The 23,332-nt window shown below is 38.9% G+C and overlaps 1 protein-coding gene across 2 annotated transcripts in view; it reads right to left on the reverse strand.

Moving 5' to 3' along the window:
• Positions 1-23,332, reverse strand: part of LOC122997545 (cGMP-dependent protein kinase 1) — an 84,895-nt gene that overhangs the window by 52,589 nt on the left and 8,974 nt on the right. For both annotated transcript variants that reach the window (XM_044373756.1, XM_044373755.1), the window contains exons 2-3: positions 22,083-22,249; positions 2,724-2,837 (exon numbers count right to left, since the gene is read on the reverse strand). In XM_044373756.1, the coding sequence (XP_044229691.1) occupies positions 2,724-2,837; positions 22,083-22,249 (281 nt within the window). The remainder of the gene's footprint in view (positions 1-2,723; positions 2,838-22,082; positions 22,250-23,332) is intronic.

A 23,332-nucleotide genomic window follows, 5' to 3' on the forward strand; every position in this document is an offset into this window, starting at 1 on the left:
ACATGCAGATCAAATTAAATTGGTTTATTGGAAGCTATACCCCCTTGCACTCAGGTAGTTGTGTGATTTCCATCGGAGGCCGTCACCTCTAATAGCCCATGTGGCAACTGAATTTCTCGGCACATTCTTGTGTAGACACATACATTAAAACAAAGACAGCCACCCTCAGAGACAGTGCCAGTGACCCTGTTAGACTGTAAACACACTTCTGCCAATGTAGACAGTTACATCATTTGTTCCATGCAGAGTTTTTATTAAGCAGCCACCTCACTGGCAAAGCACTGACGTACACTTCTAACGACGGTGGAAGGACAGGCCGGTACGCTGGTGGAAGGCAAAAGAATATACAAAAAGAAAAAGACAGACACTGTGTCGCCTGTGGGAAGGGGAATATTTTATCCCACAAGAGTTGGCTCATCTCCCTGTGGGCACCTGTTGCCATAGCAACAGGAGCTGGGAGTTCTGTCAGGATGGCTGGTCAGTGGTAGGGGATCACGGGACATGAAAGGGGTCAGCAAGGGGCGTGCAACCTTGATGCCATCATCAACCCGTTTCCTCCAACCTTCAACTCTTGCCTCCTTGTCCCTTCTTCTACGGGCCCATTCAAAGTCGGGCTGGGCGATAAAACGATATCGATACGAGATTGCAATAAAATTTATGTCGATAACGATGATAAACTTTGGACATTTTTTTATTCAATATGGATGGATCTAACAGCATATCACTCAGCAGAAATAAACACAACAACAGCCAATCACTCTGCAGTTTTTTCGCCTGCACATCAAAGTACACACCCATTTCCTACCACATCCAACGAGACTACACTAGTGCTATAATTAGCAGGGCTATGCCTATCTGGAGTGCCCGTCACATCTAAAATAACATTAGCCAAAAAAAGCTGCTCTAAGTCATGGACACGTTTCTCTAGTAGAGACATCCTGCTTGCAACTGCGGAACAGTCATCACACGCCATCGTTTTAACAAGGCTGCTTTGACTGCGAATGCACAAAGCTAAGTGCTAAGCTAGGCTAAACTCGAAGCTAGTAAATAGTAGAAACTAGAGGCTACACACTAACACTATTGTCATTTTATAAAGAATCTCATGATATGTGACCTAAGCACAGAAAATAACATAGTCAGTAAAATAAATGAAGAGGTTACAGCAGAATATGTACTGATATATATATAAAAGATGTAGCATAATGACTGGATTACAATTTTGCACTTTTTACTCTGATTTCTACCTCTAAAACATTTAAGAGATGTAAAACCAGTACATAATTAATATCTTTTAAACTTATTTGATCTTACAGTTGAGTGTATGAATGTGCTGGGGCCTTTGTGATCCACTTATTTACTTTTTTTGGCTTGGTTGAACCTCTACAAACATTTGAGATGTTTGCTGCCCTGCCAAAGGAATTTGATGTGATAATAATCACAGCTTTTAGTTTTCTTTACATTATTTTAATAAGTTACAAGGCAAGCTAACTTGTATTGTTTTGTTACAGCAGATAAAGCACGTTTGCAAAGTTAAATGTTTATATTATGTTATGTATTTTTTATGTTAATAAACTATATTTTAACTAATGAACCCTCTGGTTTCTTAAGGCTTCAGTCATTATCAGGATACTCTTTAAATGGCAGAATTATCAATTATTATTATATTATTATTATATATATCATGGTAAATATTGATATTGATCAATATGGAAAAAATTATTGTGATTTTTTTTTTTGCCATATCGCCAAGCCCTAATTCATAGCTGGGCCACACATAGATTTTCACCTCAAACACAGACAACTTAACCAGCTCTCAGTGTGTGGAATTATTTACCAGTTCAATAGTCATTATACTGAATTCTTCCAACACAAATTTTTAAACTAAATATAGAGATACATATAGATACAATTTGGACAAGAAAAATCTGAACATAATATCATCAACTGTCCATCACAGATGGTCTGCCAGTATTTTCAACAATCATTTAAGGCACATGCACACATCAAAACACACTCATACGCAACAAAAGACAGAAGACTAAACATTAACATTAACCATTTAGTTCATACTGTCACTCAAGAAGACCCTCCCCTACATTCATTTATTTCAATTTAAACTGCATGCATGTGCACATTAAACCACCAGACCCTTTCTTATCTCACCTTTTGTCTATTTATTATTCTATCCAAAGACACATTTTTAGCCATTTCCCATTTCCTGCCTTGCATAAACACACATTTTTCATCCTGACACACTCTCTTATAACACACAAGTTCTCAAATGTGCGTGGTCCACCATCTGTCCTCTCCTTTCTCAGTCTCCTCTCCTTACTCTATTAGGATGACTATTCAAATCGCCAGTCTGATAGACCACATACTCACCACTGTACATCCTTCATAGCTGGAGCTTTGACACATGAAAGAGCAGAGGCAGTAAACCTTGCCATTTAGCTCACTAGGGGTCTCACAAGACACTTAACCGGAGTGTTGCGAAAGCGAGGACTGGTGATGGGTAGTGTTTCATCATGACCGAGTAACAATGCTATCGCTGGGTTCCATGCACCCATTCATACAGTGACAGTGTGATCCCTCTCTCTGTGTCGAAGCGGGACTGATAACTTAGAGGCTAGAAAGACCCCTAATTCTCCACACAAAGGCAACAGATTGGCAACAGACTCATGCAAACACTTCAGATGTTTTTCCAGGTGCCTGTGGAGACTCACTCTTGACAGTGGCAGTCCTGGTGCAGTTGTAGAGAATAGCCAGCTCTCCAAACACCTTTCCTGGCCCCATGGTGCAGAGTTTCAGGCTCTCCTTTGTCACCTCCACCTTGCCGTCTGAAAAATGCAAAGAAAGACAGATACACCATTAGACATAATGCTATTCAAACTGCATTTCTTTTCCTGCCTGATTACCCAAGTGTCTGAGTCTTCTGCTACATTCAATATGATCAGCAAACAAAGTTTCGGTAATGAAATGGAGTGGATGATAGGTATCTGAGGGCTTTTGCTTCATTCTTGGGGGCACTCAGCCAGATTGCTCTTGACTCACTGGGCTAGAAAAAAAATAAGATTATTTTGCAGTGCTGTGGACTTTCCAAGGGCTACTGGCCTCCTACCAAGGCTTGTGCATGGCCCTGTTAAATAGCATTGCAGCAGCACCAACGTGAGAAAAATCTGCTTTAAGCTTAGCGCATCATAACTCATAACTCACAGACACAGTATGCTCTGCCTGAAGGTAAGAACTATTTTAATCAATATACTGTATGTGAGAATGTGTAGAGCTGAGGCATTTCACAAGGAATATTCCAAAATAATATTATTATTAATTAAGCATACATGCTTATATGTACTGTACATTGAAACAGCTTTTGGTCACTGTAATAATTCCTCCTGTCCACACTAGGACATGAGATTCCTTCTTAATGTGATTTCAATGTCAATAATGAGGGTCAAAATCCACAGTTCAGTGTGAAAATACATTCTGTTGTTTAGCTGAGGTAAATATGAGGCTTTAGTCAGCCCTGTCTCCTCGAAATTACGTTTATATTTTCTAAATGGCAACAGCAAATACGTTTTTTTAGGAAGCATAATGTTGTTAATTAACATATTTGGCAAGGAACAAAAATGTACATTAGATTCTGAACATATGAGTGAAATGTTCAGTGTATTCCTTTTTTTTTTCATAATATCAAATTAATCAGTAGAACATCCACTGGTAGTAACAACAATGCTATTAAACTTTGTTATGTTTGTCATGTTACAGTTTAGTAATGTCATTTTTAGGAAACAGGGTTGCTTCTGTGTTGGAGTTTGCCGAGTCAACTTCCAAAGTTACAGTCTGTTAACTGTCAAAGTTCACCACAGCTCAACAGGGACCGCTGTCCAGGGGGAACACAAAAAGGGGGATTTGCCACTGAAAAGACTAACTTTGGGTTATACCCACAAGATTTGACTTTTTCAGACTACTGAAGCCAAGTATTATCTTCAGCTGAACTTGAGCAACAACCCAGAACGAAGACTGTGGATTTGGTCCCTCATCTCTTATGATCACTTTAAGAAAGTGTGAATGGAAGGAATTACAGCGACCAAAACCTCTTTTGACCTACGTATGGGTATGTGAGTATTGTACTAACATAGACTTGAAAAAATGTGAACCTGTCCTTTAAGGAACCATTAACTGCTTTTTATCTCATTAATATAATATACTCCAATAACAATGGGGTTTTTCCCAACAAGACCACATGAAGAAACACTTAAGCAAGTACATCCATTTTCTTCTTTAACAGTGTAGTTCTTTGTGCCTGTGACTGAGGGGATGGCTGCTGCCACTGTGTTTAGACAAGCCTCATCAAGGATGTATGCTTTCCTAGAAACTGAGCATTCCAGTTCCCTATAACTCTGATTCACCGAGAGCAGAAACTCAAAGAAAATAGTTCAAGAGTGCTCTAGGCAACTGATGAAATATAGCAAGATGATAAGAGCAAGCGAGTCATCCTCAGAGAAAACAGTTTGACACGTTATCTTGTTAGAGAGGGCCTCAAACCCCTTTGACAAAAAGCCCCCCAAAAAACTTGTCTGTCTCAGGACTGATTCTGTTTCCTTTGTAGTCTTTTTTGGCACCTTATTGTAACTATAGAGTGCCATTTTCAACGTAGTAAACAATATATTTTCCATTTACACTCAGCGTGAAACGATACACGAGGGAGAAAATACTCACCTCAAGTATGTCACCATCTTACTATCTACTTTCCCGATGTTTTCACTGCCCCTCTTATACAGCCTTTTTGTGTCAGAGCCTTCTGGTAAAACTCTGCTTTTTCCACTCAAATAATGAGGTAACAGTTTAGAAAACTGAGATGTTTTGCCATAAAAAGTTACTTTCCGATTTTTTTAAACAATGCTTTATTTGTGCATCGTTTACAAGCTTAATTCATAAGAGGTTTCTTAGACTGATTGAAAAACATACACACAAAACTTGTCTCTCTCAGATGTTTCTTTAAAATCCAGTAATGGCAGAGTCAAACACAGGATGGCTCACTTAAAGACAGTAACAGGAAGCTGACTGCTTGATCAACTAAAGAATTATTTAAAATTCAAAACAATGCTGCAGTTCTGATACATAATCATGGTTTTGGTTTATGTATGCAGAAAAATTATGAAAGCAGTCATTAAACACTGTAGTTTCTCATATTTCTCCTTCTACTCCTTCTAGACAAGCTGATGTTTGTCACTTTCATGAGCATGAAATCGATCACTTCATGAGCACCCCTCGTGCTTGTTCACAAGAACGACTGTAGAATGTTTCATGAACTGAATACAGCTGAAATGTTTTTGTAGTGTCAGTCTAGCCTCAGAAAATCTATAGACTGTAATAAGTGAGCTCAATTCACTATAAGATTTAAGTCTGGAGAACAGGCATTGAGAATCGATTGAGCTCAACACATACAGTACGTGTCAGACTAATCAGCAAACTGTGGGGGGGGGGGGTTTAGATGCTGACATGACTTGTCACCTCTCAGAACTCGTGGATCTTTACAACGAACTATTAAACCTATGTGTCACAGATAGGGGATACAGCACAGCTCTGAAATTGATGAATGGAAATTGGCAAAGGTTTCTCGACAGCTGCCATGTTTTTCTTGTTTGAAAATTGTAAGCGAATACCAAAGACATGCCTGCGTGTAGAAGTGGTTGTTCTCTGAGTGAAGGAGGAAGCTGTCTGTCATCAACTGTTTGAAATGTCTATTGAGCTTTGCTGTATCAAAACAAACGAATCAAAAATTGTTGGTTGTTGTTGGAAGGCTCTGATTCATCAGTAACGTTTAGTTTCAAGAGGAAGAAACTCTGGTGGAGTGCAAACAAAGAAAGTCCCTGCAGTGATATATAGATAGAGATAGATACACTATATATCTGTATATATACAGATTACTGGCACCCTATTCAAAAGGACACACGACACAGAACCTCATTAAGTGCAATAAAGGGCAGTCCGTGATTTAAAAACAGCAGTGTCTTGTGGGTTCATGTAAGGACAAACACAACCACATACCAGGTAGTAAAAACTTTCAGTCTCACATGGACAAAACTATTACTTTCCTGTGGAGAGCCATGCAATGTTTCAACTCTGAGAAAGGTGAGTCGTCAGAGTACAGCGCTTGTTTTGGATAATTCACTGGCTGCAGGCTGTGAGAGAATTGCTAGGAAATTAAGTAATCCAATTATCCAATCCACGAATGGTGTTTTTTTTTTTTTTTTTTTTTTAGTTCAAGTTCACACGCACCCAAGTGCACACACACAAACACACGGTCCACCTTCCTGTTTTCGTGTCTAATAAGACCTGCTTTATCACATTCTTTATTACGGAAGCTCCAAATGCACTTGAAATTCACCTCTCATATGCAAGTGCTATTCAAATCTTATTCAAATAACAACACCACAGGCAAATGCGCTCTCTCTCTTTGGGCAGTCGATCTGATATCAAAGTACAGTACATTTACATCTTACAGAGCCATTTAACAACAGCCATATACATGTTGTCTAAAGGCAAATTAAAACTGATAATAGAAGGAACTGAAAAATTCAAAATACATTAAATACTGTATGTATAACATTAAGTGATGTTATATTTTTCACTGTCGATGTATCACAGCAAGCCTTCTACCCCTGAGGCTGTGTAGCTATGTTAATGGTTGATCATTTGAATGCACACAGTACTGCGCTCCACATAGCAGGGCATCAGGACAGACCTCTGAGCAGACTTCCCTTTGGTCAAGTCAGATGTGATTCTGCATTTCAGATCAAAAAGCTGCTCTGTTTTGGGTTGATTTTATTTCACACTGGTGTTAAAAAAAAAAGGTCCACAGATGAAAAGCAATGTGAATATTCTCCTACTAATCTTCCAGTAGGAGTCACTTAAATAGTCCTCTGTAATGGATAGGGATATCTGACCACATTATCAACTTTTTTCTATTGAGACATCTGTCTTTTAGACAAAATTTGATGGCTACATTTAACAAGATCAGATAAAAGATAAAGTCATTATGATTTCAAGGTGCCTCTGTAAGCAGCATGTGACAAAGTTCTCTGTTAGTGCCAAAATAAATTAGAAGAAAAGGACATCTGTTAACTTCCACGTGGAGTCATTCACACTGAGGCCATTAGACTGTGTCTATAAATAAATGTGAGTTTCAAGGGTCAGGCACAGGATACTGTTTGATTTTTCCTCTTATTCCATTGATAGTGTATATGTTTTCCGAGCAGCACAAAATGAACATCAAGAAACAGGATGTGGGGGAGTTCAAATCCCATAGAGGATAACACACAACCACCATTCCATCCTGATGGGCCTTGTTCTTCCGCCACTGCACAGGGGGTCAGATTACCAAATCTTATCCCTATCCATTAGGACCACAGAGGAACGCTGATACTACATCAAGCAGAACGTTGTTTAATCCTGTTCCCACTGATCAAAAATGGGGCCATTATCATTGAATTGTTTTCAGGTGGTACATTGCCCAAGTTGACACCTCTGACTTAAGGTCAACAGAGATGTCTATGAGAAAAAGAGTCACATTCTGTCTGACAGTTTAAGTGGTTTTGTGGAGGAAAAGCCATGGGAGAATGGAAGACAGAGGTTGAAAGCTCTTTTGGTCAAGCGTGGGATCAATTCAACGGGGACTGAGATGGGATCAGAAAATTCCATGGTTTAAAAATCAACATTTGCCCTTTTATTTTTTTTTTAAAGATGTGGTTTGGAAGAAAAATCTATTCAAAAGTTTGACTGAAATAGGGCTGAAACTGTAGCTTTTTACAGTACATCAGCTCCAAGCAGTTATTTGTGTTGTCACCTTGTTTTTCAAAGAGCACGATATGACCTCTCAAAAAACCCAAACACTTTCAACAGAAAAAATATTCATAGCAGCAGCACAGTGAGGAGACATCAGAAATTGAAAAATATAATAAATTGATCTCAAGATGAATGCAGCACTCTGGTTCACATTCAGTGGAAAGATATTCAAAAGGCTAGATGTCAAAACGTGTCTGGGTTTGAGGCTAATAAATGGACCTTATTAAATTAATCACATTTTTAAAGAATTGGTAATTCTTCCTGACCACAGGACTGTGACTGTGTTCAATAATTAGGACTGTTTGTTCTGCATCAGTGTTCAAGCACATGTCCTGCATTACTATTCTCTCCAGCTCAAAACAAAATTAACCCTAGAGTTTAAGAAAATACGGATGTGAGCTGAAGCCAACAGCAAGAACAAACACAAAATAAGAGGTAGAGGGATAGAGAGAGAGAGAGAGAGAGAGAGAGAGAGAGAGAGAGAGAGAGAGAGAGAGAGAGAGAGAGAGAGAGAGAGAGAGAGAGAGAGGAACAGCACTGTTATGTTATTAATCGGGACGGATGGCTCAGAATGGGAGAGACTTGTATCAAGTTCAAAGCACCCTGGCACTGGAAATGACAGAAACACTGAGTGTTGTTGTTTCTGGGAATCCATGTTTGTATGACTGTGTAACTGTGAGCTGAAAGAATACAAGCAGCAGGATGATGCATGGCTGGCGAGTGCCAAAACAGGGATAGAGGGTGAAGGCAGTGGAGTTAGATAAAAAGATGTTTTGTTTTCAACTAGAGCTGCAACAATTAGTTGATTAATCAATTAGTTGCCTACTATTAAATTCATTGCCAACTATTTTGATAACCGATTAATCATTTTGAGTCATTTTTTAAGAAAAAATTTCCAAATTCTCTGATTCCAGCTTCTCAAATCTGAATATTTTCTGGTTTCTTTAGTCTTCTATGATATTAAACAGAATATCTTTGGGTTGTGGACAAACCAAGACATTTGAGAATGTCACTTTGGGCTCTGGGAAACAGCAATCAACATTTTTAACCATTTTCTGACCATTTTATGGACCAAACAACTAATCAATTGATTGAGAAAATAATCGAAGGATTACTCGATATTGAAAATAATCGTTAATTGCAGCTCTATTTTCAACTCGCAGGATGAAAATGTTGGGATACTTTCAGATAGGGAGTGCTTTGGCGGTGTCAGTGTTTTGTATTTAAATGGGTGGCAGAGGAGTGCTGCCATAATCAAAAATTGTAACTGATGTTGTTCCAAAGACATTTTTTAACATTTGATATGTTTGTTTACCTCTCATTGAAATGTTTTCCTGGGTTCCCATGACCACACAGCGAGCCATGGTGGCAAGTTGCACGTTTACATGAGCAGCAGCTGCCCTCTCTCTCCTTGCCAATGCTGCTGCCATCAACACTAATGTTTACATGGGAAATAATGGAGGTGGGGGTGGTAACTGCTCGCTGTCTGAAAGAACCTTTAGTTGTAGTAAAGGTAACCCTGGATCTCTTCCACAAAGCACAAATGGTAGGGTAAACATAAACACAGTTTGATGTATGCCCTGAGTCACCCATCCCTGTTCTACAGAGCAGCACGTCTGTAGCTTCTCCCAAAAATATACTTGTTGGCCGTTGTGAGCTTTCTGTCAACAAACTTGTGAAGCAGTCTGTGTATCCTGCTGCAGCTTCAGGAATCTTACCCATTGAAGAAGTAAGAGAGGGATTGCAGTTTCTGTACTGTACAGCTGAAAGTCATTAATGGTGATGTTGTATGAAGTTGTACCAAAATATTTTAACTTTTAAAGCATGTAAGTCATTAGACCTAATATAGAGGACAATTTGGGATTCACATTGGTCATTGTTATGTTTGTGTCAGCTGTTTTCTCTCAAAACTTGCTCCTTCTCCCAACTCTTGAACAGAGCAAGAGATGGACACGATTAGATTCAGGATTCCAAGTTGAGTCAACCAGCTGACTGACTAGCGTAGCACAACTTTCAGCTGTTTGGCCTGGAGTGCACTCAAACTTTTTGTGTCTCGTCGAGAAACACAGGTGCTTCCTTTTGAATTGACAAGAGCAGACAGTTTTGTAGATACACTTTATTAGGAACACCTGTGCAGTCTAATGCAACCCAGTACAACAGCTCTGCCGTAAATTCCACATTTACAAAACTCATACATTTTCAATTTTTCTTGACATTATCAGTAAGGTGATAATTCTACTTTACTTATTATTTTGCCCCCCTCATGTATGTTAATGGAGTGGACAAAATATTAGGAACACTATTCAATATAATGCACCCCAGTACACCACCACCACCACCCACTATGACCTCAATAATAAACATAATGTAGAATTAATACTTTACTGACAATGTCAAGAAAAACTGAAAATGTATAAGCTTTGCAAAATGTAGAATTTATTGCAGAGCTGTCGTATTGGATTGCACAGGTGTACCTAATAAACTGAGCGGTGAGTGTATATGCACTGCTCTTTGGGTTAGATCCGAGTACAAACCAGCTGACGTCAAACAGCGCTTTTAAACGTATGCCATATTTATCACAGGGACAACAAAAGGGAAAGAGAAAGGAGCAGGGGAGAACGCAAGAGGAGTGGGACGAGAAATGCAAGACAGCAGACATAAAGCGAGGATATGAGAAACACGGACAGCAGGGGAGAAAGACGCAGGAAGACAAGGAGGAACACCTGATGCTATAGGTGAGCATCATATCATTTGGGATGAGAGCACTTAGAATCTTTTTCAGTTCAACTAATGCACCCTCACGCAGGATTGCCTGCCATCAGCACGGTGGAAAATTACATTGCAGTCTTGTACAAGTGGTTGGTGGGACCTAAAGACACTAAACAATGTGTTATCAACAGGATGTAAAGGACAGCTGGTTTTATCTTTTTTACATTCCACTTTAGAGTCAGGGCTCTGGCAAGAACATACTATATGTGCTATATATGTCTACTTTTAGAGCCCTTCTGCCTCACACTGAAGCTTACTTTCATTCAGTGGAAATAATAGGACATGTGAGGTGAGGCGCTACAGTTAAATTCCCTTATGTAGAGCCTCCCTCCTTTCTCTGTTTTCATTAAAACATTTTAATAGGTCTGGTTCCATCCCTGCTACGCCTCTAGTCATCAAACTCTGATTATGGCTCATGTGTTGACAAGCTGATTGATAGCCAGAGCAGGGGGCAGTGAAAATGATCATTTTGTATTCACAGACCAAATCACAGCGTTGTAATTAGCAGTTAGCGACCATGCCACATGCACAAACTGTAGCTTTTCTTTTATGCAGTCCAGACTTAATTAGTCAGCTCCAGCATCAGAATACAGATTAATGTGGCATCTAAAGTACCACAATAATGGGCCCCTCTCATTTCCGCAGCCCGCTCTCATTTCAGTAGTGTGCTGTATCACCACAGACATGAGAAGGCACTTATAAGGAATCACTGTCAGTCTCGTCCCACAAATTATTACACACACAAACACGTGCAGTAGTTTCATGCATAAAAAGTACATGACTAAGAGTCTACAGCCACTCTAACAACTCTGTGAGACAGTACTTTGAGCTAAACGCTAACATGCTGATGTTTTAGCAGGTATAATGTTCACCACTTTCACCATCTTTGTTTGGCGTGTTAGCATGCTAACAGTCGAGGCTCATGGGAATGTCATTAGTTTTGCAAGAATTTCGTCATAAACCAAAGTATTGGATAAATTAAATCACTGACCTGATGATGGCGCTAGATAAAAAGTTAAGGGATCACCACAATTTCCATTCTTTCAGATTGTTTCAAGAACACATGCTGCGTCTTTTAACCTCCTTGCCTCACTAAACCCCTTTTCAAAATCCCTTCATGTCCAAAATGCTTTGTTATCAAGCTTAACACAAAAACTGTTTGTCTTAGATTTGGAAAAGTTGAGATAATTAAAATAAAACAGCGTGTGCTCCTACTTTATATGTATGTGAATGCACATACACAAACACTTAACACACACATATACACACACACATACACACACAGACAAAGGCAGCTTATAACAGTGATTTGTACATGGCACAAAAAACGTGAGGATTCCCATGTCGGGGGTTGAGGGTATTTGGCGGAGGCAATCAAAGTTCAAAAAGACATCAAAGAGATGAATTTTAACTCAGGAGACTCAATAAAAAGTCTGCAGTGAGAGAGGAGAGATTTAAAAGAGCCCCTTATCTCAAAGTCCTGCAAAGCTTGATTCCAGTGACACTGATTGATGAAACGGGCCTTTCCAAGTTCAGTGTATACAGGCTTCTTTAAGTATGTAAGTTAACAATAAAAGCCAAAAACACTGGTTAACCTGCAAGGCTGGACGTCGTCACTGTCCTCAGATAACAATCTTGTATAAAAGCCAGTGCAGTCAGTATTGTACATGTTACTGAACCCTGAAGTTTTTCTTTATTTTTGCAGCTATTGGACATGTGTACAGTATATGTGTGTGAACGTGCTAGTCTAAGGGTGAAGGGAGGGATTTGTCTGTCACTGTAGCAGAGCAGATTACTCGCACCATATCTTGTATCCTCAGTCTGAACCTCAGCAAGCACAGAGCTTATCCAGGCACAGCAGACTCTCAGCGTTACTCCAAATGTATGGCTACCATCTCCCCACACACACACACACACACACTCAGACATATACTCATAGCAGTAAATATACAATACAGTACAGCTTATACCTATAGTCAAAGCAAAGATTAGATTTTCAAACATTTGCATACTATTCGGCTCATATGATGGTTTTGAGCTCTTTGTGACTGTCTCTGCTTTTCTTTCCTCGTCCTCCGCTCTCCTCATGTCACACACACACACAAACACACACGCACACACACACACTGCTTTCATGATCTTTCCAGGTGAGGAACTCTCAAAAGTGGGGTTAGCCACAAAGGGGATAAAGGCTAAGGAATCATTCACAAATTACTCATTAATTCTCTATCTAAGGTGTATTCATTGGCCTCTGTAGAGTGAAAATGAGGATCAATTTTTACTCTACGGTTTGGAAGAGAAAAAAAAACAAAGGCCGCCTCACCCTAATCAGAGAAGAGGAAGAGACAGACAGACCGAGAGGGAGACAAACGCAGTGAATATAAAGAGAAAAGTAGAATGAAAAGGAGGTGAGATGGACAGATGGGCGGAGAATAACAGGGGAATAAGACAGAAGAGGAAAAGAAGTGACGAGCAAATGGGGAAAGATGGTGACAAGAGGACAGATTGGGGTCAAAGTCAGTAAAATGTGAGGAGGAGTGATAGAGGGAAACATGCATGTCTCTGGTCTCGTATTTGAGCTTTTTGAATTGGTAAATTGGTACCAGCGTGTGTGTAAGTGAGATAATTAATGAGAGAAAGCGACAAAAGGAACAACTTAGAGGCAGAGAGGGCAAATGAGAGAAGACACAAGCCAGAGAAAGAGTATTTTCAATTGGTGTTGAGGGCAGATGATGCACTGCTAAGCGTAGGTGAGATTATTAGTCTGCAACACACGCGTACACACTATTTGCACATAAATAGCACATTAGCTGAAGTTATAGCTTTCTTGATAGAAGTATTTCAAACCATTAGGCTATTATATATTAGCAAATACAGCTGGATATTTACCCACCTTTCTAAAAAAAAAAAATCAATAAGCTACCTGAATTTGTTGTGGTGAATAGAAAACTGTATTTCCTGCTTTTACTCCTTCGCCCTTACACATTTTCTTCTCTTTTCACTGCTTTTGATGAATAAAAACCCATTTCCAGTGTAGCGCTCATCTGTAGAGGCTTTGCATCCAGTTAATTCACTGTTACATTGTAAGCTTTAAACTAGAAATCAAATCACAAAATGCCAGAAAGTAAAAAATATTTCCTGCAGGATCTTTCACAACAATCGATTTTTCATGCCTGAATATTGCATCAACGATGCCGTCAGTCAAGTGAAGAAAGAGAATTATACACACACACACACACATACACACACACACACATTGTATGTATAGAGATAAAAAGGTGCAAGTATATTAATCTATCTCTCTGTGACATTTCAGGCAACAACATCACAGAAATGTCATTACACACGTATTTCATTTAAGAAGGTGCAACTCTGTCGATACAGTTTCTCTGCACTCGCTACTATTTCATTATATAGGGGCAGATTTCAGTAGCGACCACATGTAAGCGAACAGATACAGGGCTACCACCTGATCCCAACAGTTCCTTTTACCGTGTGTGTGTTTGAGATAATAAGGGAGAGTGTTTAAATGTCATTCCAATTACAGACACCTCACCTTTTCCCCTGATGACGCCTTAATAAACCTCCACTGAGAGCCTCATTAGAGTTATCATGAGAGCCAATAGCCTTGAAGAGGGCTAGCTATATGTGAGTCAATCTCGTGGTTATAATGGTATTGTGTGCCATGTTGCATACGCGGGTACACATACTCACGCGCATAGTCAATCTTACATTCGATTTTAGTCCTGAGTAGTTGAAATTGAGTTCCCTGTGATGCCTTTTCAGCAGAGAAGGTGAGTCTGAGCCTCAGCAGTGGGTTATGGTTCATTTCTAACCTATAATTTACTGCTGTATGATGTCGTCAAGACACAATGGGCAGTAGTTACTGTATTTAAAGTTGGCTGCATGCTGTACTCTTTGGGGCCCATCAAACTAAAATTTATGAGCCTCACATTGCTGAGCCTTTTTCCCCAAGATGCTACTTTGACAGCAACAGCAGCAACAATTTGAGATCTGCATTAGTTAAGTTGCCAGGCAACAATGTAGTGTAATGGGTTTGTGCACTCACGTTTCTGCAACCCAATGCATTTGCTATTTGCACATCAACTCATTAATATGTGAATAGATCGTAATAATCACTGTGATCAGCAGATAGTTTATTAACAGCAACACCAGTAGCAGTGGTTATAACTGTAGAGGTGATACTAGTAGAAGCAGTAGGAACACAAGATAATCCCTCTAATTTGCTTTACATATTGTGTCCTTTCACACATATGACATTGAGTCACACTCAGGTGCCCGTATTGATTACATCTCTAAGCTCTGCTGAAGATGAGAGAGGAGCCATCTCCCTTTACTCTGCCTCATTGACCAGTAGACTCCAGCCTATGTTAGAATCTCAAAGAGACACATTTATTTATTTTGTCTCTTGCAGACTCTTGCCAGCTTGATCCTTGATTATGTTTTTGGGCTTGTTAGCTGGTGGTTAGTGACATGTTAGCTGGTTAGTTAAGGTGGTTAGCACAGGCTGAAGACATTTTATATGACTCATAATTCCCTTATAAATAGTCAATGTTGAGGAGCTCTAAAGATTTATGTTCATGTCAGGTTTTAATAACTCAGCCTGTGTGGTAGAGTACAAGGTGACAGAGAGGCGATAAGGTGCTGGTTGAAGCTAAAGGGGATTATGACAAGATAAAATATGCAATGAAATTAAATGTAAACAGACACCTCTGCTTCTCATTTCCCAGTGTTTTTTTGTTTTTTTTAGATTATTTGTTTGCCCCTTTTTGCCTTTATTGACTAGTTATTGGTGAAGAGGCCAACAGGAAACAAGTGGGGAGAAAAACAGGCATGACATACAACAAGGGTCCCTTGCCAGACTCAAAACAGGTACGTTGCAGATATGTGGCATGTGCAGTAACCATTCAGCTACCAGGGCACTCCAGTGTTGTTTATATTTGATTAGAGATTCAAGCAAACGCATCAGAGTTTGATGCTTACACACACAATCATGTCTACCAAGTGTTTTGAGTGTCTTATCATAAAGAGTCAAAAAGGTTCAAATACTTACTCCCCTCATAGAGACAAACTAGTATCGAGCCACAGTGGGTAAACATTGTTATTCATTGTTATTCATAGGTATATCTCTGAAAAAACAGAAGGAAAAATGACAAGAGTGGTTCAGCATAAGCCTCTAAACACCACATTGTTTGTTTTCTGTCATATTCAAACATTAAAGGATAACATTTAAGCCTCAATTAAACTTCAACTATTCACGTCTTCTTGAAGACACCTGTCAGAATAGTATATTTACCTTACCTAACTGTAGGTCAGATAAAATAATTGGGACTCTGTCCAATTTGTTTTGAGAAAATGTCAAATCCTAGGTGTATTCTCAAATCCCCTGAACACTTCAAGCTGAATAAAATGGTGCATCAATGGTTGCACTGAATTTTGTTAGCCTGTCAAAGAAACTGTCAATGTGAGCACTTGGGGTTTGGAGCTGACTCTTACTGTAACATCACCACTCTCTTTCCCCACCTTTCTGTCTGCTCTCCCTGTATACTTAATAAAACTAGTAAAATATACAGTGAGGGCAGACAGCTGTTTTTCCTACAAGATATTGAAACAAATACATGAGTCAGAGTCAATATCACATATACAGCCTCCTGGCAAGGCTTTTCTTGTTCTTTGAATGTTCTTGTTTATCACTCAGGCTGAAAGTTACAAGACAAAGTAGGAATCGTAAGTGAATATTCAATATTCAATTCTGGCAACAGGAAATCGAGTCAGGAGAGACCTAATACATCCTCTTACCACAATAAAGTTGTCAGATAGAGGAAATCTGTTCAGTTAAGCTTTCTCATCCAAGATGTACAGCCCAGACTTTTAGCCTAAACTTAACAACACCAAACCTTTACTTAACCCTGTATCTCTAATATCAACCTAAACATAACTATTGTCGGATCTATATGGGTACTTAACCATCTCAAATTTTAACTCAACATAACTAGAACTGAAAAAATTAGTCATTTCCAGGGATCAAATGATTAGTCAGACTGATGATTTTTTGAAATTTTGATGATCGTTTAATCATTTAAGCAAAAATGCCCTAAATTCTCTTGTTCAAACTTCCCAAATGTGAATATCTGAGGGTTTCTTAGTCTTTTATAATTGTAGATTGAATATCTTTGGGTTTTGAACCATTCCCAGATAGCAAAATTGCTGTGGACCAGATCCGGCCCACACCCGACACTTTCTGCACTTTCATCTGGCTCACATACCGCATGGAATGATGCCACTTGGGCAGTCCACTCCTGTCTCCCAGATCTGGGCCACAAGCAAGCCGTATGTCAACCAAGAACAAACCAGATAAACCAGAACTGGCCCACATCCAGAATACACATACCTGAGAGCACCGCACCTTTACCAAAAAAGGCCCACATTTGATTTGGGATATTTGGGCCATATTTGCTATTTTACATGTGGGCCATTTCAGGTTCACATCCATTTTGCCCAGGCCAGAAGAAGGTCAGCAGTGCCTGAAGTGGCCCACTTCCGTATGCTATCTGGGGTAGTTGGACAAAACATGCAATTAAAATATGTCAACTTGTGTTCTGGGTAACATTTTTTGGAATATTTTTCACAATTTTCTTCTATTTTAGAGATCAAACAGTTAATCAGTTAATCGAGAAAATAATCAGCAGATTGATGAATAATGAAAATAATTGTTACTTGCAGCCCTAAACATAACCATTTTTAACGTTAACACCGAAAGCTAACTTTCAAATTAGACAGGTCAGTTATTACCAGTAACAACTGAGGGATTCCTAATTTTAATGTCGTTAAACTTCAGATATGAGCTCATTCTTGTTAACAACACAAAACTGTGTATTTTTTAACATTCTCCAGCTGGCGGGTGAAATGATCACCATTTTCTTGAGAATTAGACTAAACTATAGTCTGTACTCTTCCTAGTTTTGCATTTTGACCACCACCCAGTGTTTCAGGGTGTTTATGCCATCCAAACAAATCACTAAATCTCTATTCCCAAAGCTCAGGAAGCTTTGGGAATAGAGATTTAGTGATTAGGCGGCTCCATTGCACCTTAACAAGCTTACTGTTAACATCATCAACACTGTCTCCTACTGCCACATGTTCCTCGAGGATATGTGTAATAGGAGATACTTATATTTATTAGCACACAAAGTTTCATTAGATTGAGATGAATGATGACCATGGGCATTTCACTGTCGAGGAAATATTTGATAGTAATTGAATGTGATTATACTTGTTATTATTATCATTAGCCACCTGTATGGGTGTTCGTGGATGACACAGTCAAGCAAAAACCTATCTCATCTCCATGGAAACATGAGCTTTTGTCTCAGTTGCAATCAGTATTTTTAAGATGACTGATGCCATATACAGCTCAGTGGATCCAATCAAAATACAACAAAAATTTATTACAGCAGCCACAGCCAGGCGGGCAGTCTCATCACAGCAGCAAACCAGTGCCAGAATCTATTCCGTTTCTGCAGCTCCTGTTTTGTCTGATCTTTAATTATCAGGTGCATCTGTAATAACTATCCTGAGGTTGTTAACACACAGAGGCTGTGATATTCTCTGAAATATAAGTCCAGTCTTTCACTAGGGAAGCATAAATGATGTATATGCTCTCTGTTTCATGAGATTGTTTTAATATTTTTATTTTAAATGAGAGCAATGATGTAACACACTATTATTGTTATTTAATCTTTGTATTTGTGTAGTTTACTTGAGCCTCATATGGTTACATGACGCATGACAAATGCTGTCAGCCTCAGGGCAAAACGTTAATGATTAGCCTGCCAACTCTCAATACGAAATGACACTACTGCCAGCGTAGTGAACACTTCATTTGCTAGGAAAATGATGTACAATGTTCAGCTGACGAAGCTGTGTGTTTGACATGCTATGGCGTAATCAGACACCCTGTCAGCATGGATTAAAAAGTCGCAGAACGCAATGGCCTTCCTCAGACCTTGGCACAAAGTCATCACCCCTTGGGCTAATGCTTTTAACATTTGTTTTTATGCAAAGCAAGTCAAGGCCAGGGACAGTTAGAGTGAGAACTGCAGGCAAGGGACTCGCTGGAACATGACGCAAAGAAACAAAAAGGAGGCGAATTAAAAAGTGGAATAGAAGAGAGTAAGGGGCAACAAGAGAGAGATGAAAATATTAATTAAAGATAAATATGTTAAGCTTAAACTGGGGATCTGAAAATATAATATAATTACCAAAACATTTGATATTAGTGGCACATGACCACTGTTGAATTGAAGCCCTATTTCTAATTATGCTACAGTTCTTTCCTCTATCGCTGTTAGAGAGGAAATCACAGAGCCCCTCAACAATTACTTCTCTCTCAGATTTGTATCTTTCTTTTCTTTCTTTCTGTTGCACTCAAGAGAAGCCTATTCATCATGTCAGTGTGACACTTGCTCATTGGTGACCCAGCATGACGAGTCACCTCTGGTACAATCATCTTCTCACAGCCTCTGTCACAGAGAGAGATTAGAATCCACTCACGACATACAGATGAGACTGGTGTTCAGGTAAAAAAACACTGAATTTTAGACAATTGGCTCAACATGTAGAGGTTTATACCCTGACTTTTTCCTTTTTCACCCACAATTGTTGGATTCACGCAGGACACCGGTGCAATAATTGAAGATGTGGTTTCTCATAACACTCATCAGGTGTCAGTACATGAAAGATATAATCTACAATACTTCCCCTCCCACATTCCAAATTTTCATCTCAGCTCTCTGTTGGCGGTTTGCACAGTCCACAGTTGTGTTTTGCATTTCATTTGCATTATGACAGTTACATGTTCGACTCTTTACATATCTGACTTCTCTCTGCAGTTTACAGATAAGGACGACAAATGACGTCCGTCTTACAACAGTGATGTGAAACACTGCAATTATGCATGATGTAAGACGGTTCATAAAATTAAATGTCTAAATCTAATTGACTGTTCAGTGTGTTGACTGACAGCCAACATGCTGTTTTGTTTGGTAGAACATCTACTTTTTGTAGTCATCACATAATTTACTGTAATTCTTGACCCATTCTTACTGTCACCTTTTCACTCCCCCTTAGTGAAATGCCCTATAAATAAGGTGTTTTCATACACACTGAGATTATAAATAATATGAACAGTATAACACAAAAAACATGAATAATGTATCTTTGACATCAAAATATATATGAGATATGGGAAATTCTGCTTACACCAATCATTTCAGGCATTAATTAGAAGTAATTCATTAGACATTACTTCAACTAACCTAAAACTACCTTGAAGAATTATGTCTTTAATTATGTGTTGATATTAAGGCAGTTTGAACAAGATTAAGAGTCCACAGCTATGCTAGCAGCTCTGTGAAACTGTACTTTGGCACAGTGGTGCTTTGAGCTAAATACTAATGTCAGCATGCTAACATGCTCACAATGACAATGCTAACATGCTGATGTTCAGCAGGTATAATGTTTACTGTGTTCAGCAACTTATTTTAGCGTGTTAGCATTTTAACATTTGCTAATAAACACAGGAATGTCATTAGTTTAGCAGGTATTTGGTCATAAACCAACAAATTGGAAAAATTCAACTTTGGACATGATGATGGAACTAGAGAAGTCAGAGTTCACCAAAATCATTACAGTTCATCCTGAAGATGATGAGAACAAGAATATTGAACCAAATTTCATGACAATCCATCGTTTCACTCAGGTAGCACTAGAGGAAAAGTCAGGGGGTCACCCTGGTCATTAAGATTCATCCTCTGGGGAGCATGAATGTTTTTATGGTAATATTTTCAATAGAGATATGTCAGTCTGGTCCAAAGTGGTGGACCAACCGGCACAGTCAACTTCAATTTAGTTCAGTCTAACAACACTACAGTTTTTTTTACATTTTTACTTCCGTTTAATATTATACTTCATACAATTATAGCTATCTATTTCTTCAAGATGACAATATTTCATTTCAGTCATAACAGACAAAACACAGTAAAAGACCCCTGTTGGTGTACTGATCAATATGACCAAGTCATCTTCCTAATACGATAACCTTTGAAGTCATAGCTTAGACCCCCCACAAAAGGTTTTTGAATTCAAACCCAGTGACTCACTAAAGAGAAGATGAAGACAGAGAGCAGCCATAACATTTCTGCTGGCATCCAAACAGAGACACTGCCTGTGGAGTCCTTTCAGATATGTCAAATCCTATCTGCCTGCGCTTGAAGAGAGCAATGTGCAGTTGTATAGAATTATAGATTTATGGTGTTATATAGTGTATATATATATTTTTTAATTTCTTTTTTCTGTTCTTTTTTTTTTTAAAGAAAATTGCTGTCTCATTATTTAAGCCGTACTTTCCCACAGACCTGTTCTTAACGATGTTTGGCTGAATGGAGCATGCAGGAAATGTCTTTCCAACCCAATAATCAAAATAGGTGGCCAGCGTGAAACAATAGGAGCAACAATCAATATCATCGTTCTTCCTTGTAAAATATTAACCTTTAAATGCCACTGCTTATAAACAAGATTCAAGCTTACTGCTTCGTGGTTTCCATTTTTCTCATTTTTCTACCATGATGTTTAGATTTAAGGAAAGTATTTCCACCATGAAACATTTTGAATTCTTGAAATTGTATCTGAGTCATGTGTAAACTGTTAAGGTTTTAGAGAGGAAACAAGCGATTATAGCTTTTTATACAGTATATTAGATACTTCTGTATTCTAATCTGTACAATGTCAGTGAATGCCCACATTCACCTCTATATAATGATCAATTATATTTTGAATGCACTGACTGAAGCCATTTTCCATGAGGTCAAATCTAATGTCAGGGACGACAGCTCTCTAAACATTTTATTGCAGTATCACTTGTTGCAAATCATGTAGCAGATATGCCCTTTCACAAATCCCATCAGTGCCAGACTGGACATTGTTCTGTTGTTCCCATAATCCGAGCTCTCACACTCAGAGTCACCAATCCTCGTTTAAAAACGATGAAAATAAAAGCCATATGCTGAAACAATACTGGTAAAAAAAAAAAAAGAGTGAAACATAAAGGATGCAGCAGGCATGCAACGTCATTTAAAATAAAATCATTGGGATGTGAGTGAATCATATAGCAGCGCCAAAATGTTGTAGTCTGAAGTTTTAGTTCATCGCTCTGCAGAAACCCATCAATAATGTCCTTTCATTTCTTTTCCATAATTGTCATGATGATGCTCTTAAAGCTCTCCAGATATTGCCCTACAATTTCAGTTGTGTTATATTTTTATTTTTAAAAAGTGTAATTGCGTACGTCATTTTAGACCCCAGCCTTTCAAACTGTTGTTTTCATTTGAATGCATTTGTGCCTCCGCAGGATGGACAATGTACCTTTTGTGCATGTGTGCTTTTACCTTCCATGACGTAGACCAGTGAGCCCACATCGCCCTCCTTAATGATACAGCTGTCCTTTCCATACTCCACAGGGTACATGCAGTCCACGATCTCTTGGATCTGCGAAAGCTCCAGGTTCTTCATGAAGTCATTGTCCAAGATGGCCTCCTTGATCAGATCCTTGGACCTTGGAAGACAAGGTGAAATGAAATGAGATATTCCAATATCAGACCTGCACAAGCACAAATTCATACTGGTGCTTCTCGGCTGTAGGAAGACAAAATGATAAAGAATAAGAGAGAGGAATTAGCACAAGAGTCTAAATGTATCATACACGAATCTCAACCAAAGATCTTGGCTTAAATGAAAATATTCTCTACAATCCAGTGAAGGATGTTGACCAGTACAACAGGCAGGTACACTGCCTACTTTTAAGTGAATTAAAGTCTCACACAATCTGCACAGTAGCTTTTCAAAAAAGATATTCTCCTTTCAAAGACGTCAAGGTGAAACCTTTTTATTTCCTCCAAACGCTGGAGCAAGTTAATAAATAGCTAAATCTATGCCTAATGGAAGCAGATTGTTTCCATTCAGGGTTGTACTTTTGAAAGCCAAATCAGCCTTCAGACTGCGGAGTAATTAGGGCATTCCACAGGTAAGTATTTTCTGCAATGACTATGCAAGGAAAGGAAAGAATGTAATTAACTGTAAAGCTAATGTGCAGTCGTCAAGGTACCGCTGGGTGTACACATGAAAGAGCACTTTGTCAGGCGGGCTAAAAGGAAAAGCAGACAAATGGAATTAGACCACATTATGAAAGGGGACATTAAGTCAAATCATCAGTTAAATCAAGGAATACACATTAGATTCTGGTGATGGATCATCGAGGGAAGAGAGGTATTTGTTTGTAAAAGATGTCCGTATGTTTACAACAGGTGAACGCAGGCCAGACGCAGTGACGTTTGAGACTGTTGAGGCAAACGTTAGTTGGGTCCTTTTGGATACATAGTGTCAAGATATGCGAGAGCCATTTGAGGCGGACCAGATCCTCAACAGTGAGTCAGGATCACTCATTCATTGAAGCATGTCATCACCAGAGTCTGACTTGCTCAGCTGAGTGCTGCCTGGCTGGTTTTGACAGTGTCAGCTGGATGAATGAGGTTAATAATATGTATGAGGGTTAATCCAACAAGATGACCCTAACCCTAACCCCTACCAAGAAGGGAAGCTTTTAAACCTTATTACATAAAAATGACAGAATGCACCCCTC

The sequence above is a fragment of the Thunnus albacares genome, chromosome 14 (assembly GCF_914725855.1).
Source record: "Thunnus albacares chromosome 14, fThuAlb1.1, whole genome shotgun sequence".
NCBI classification, from domain to species: Eukaryota; Metazoa; Chordata; class Actinopteri; order Scombriformes; family Scombridae; genus Thunnus; species Thunnus albacares.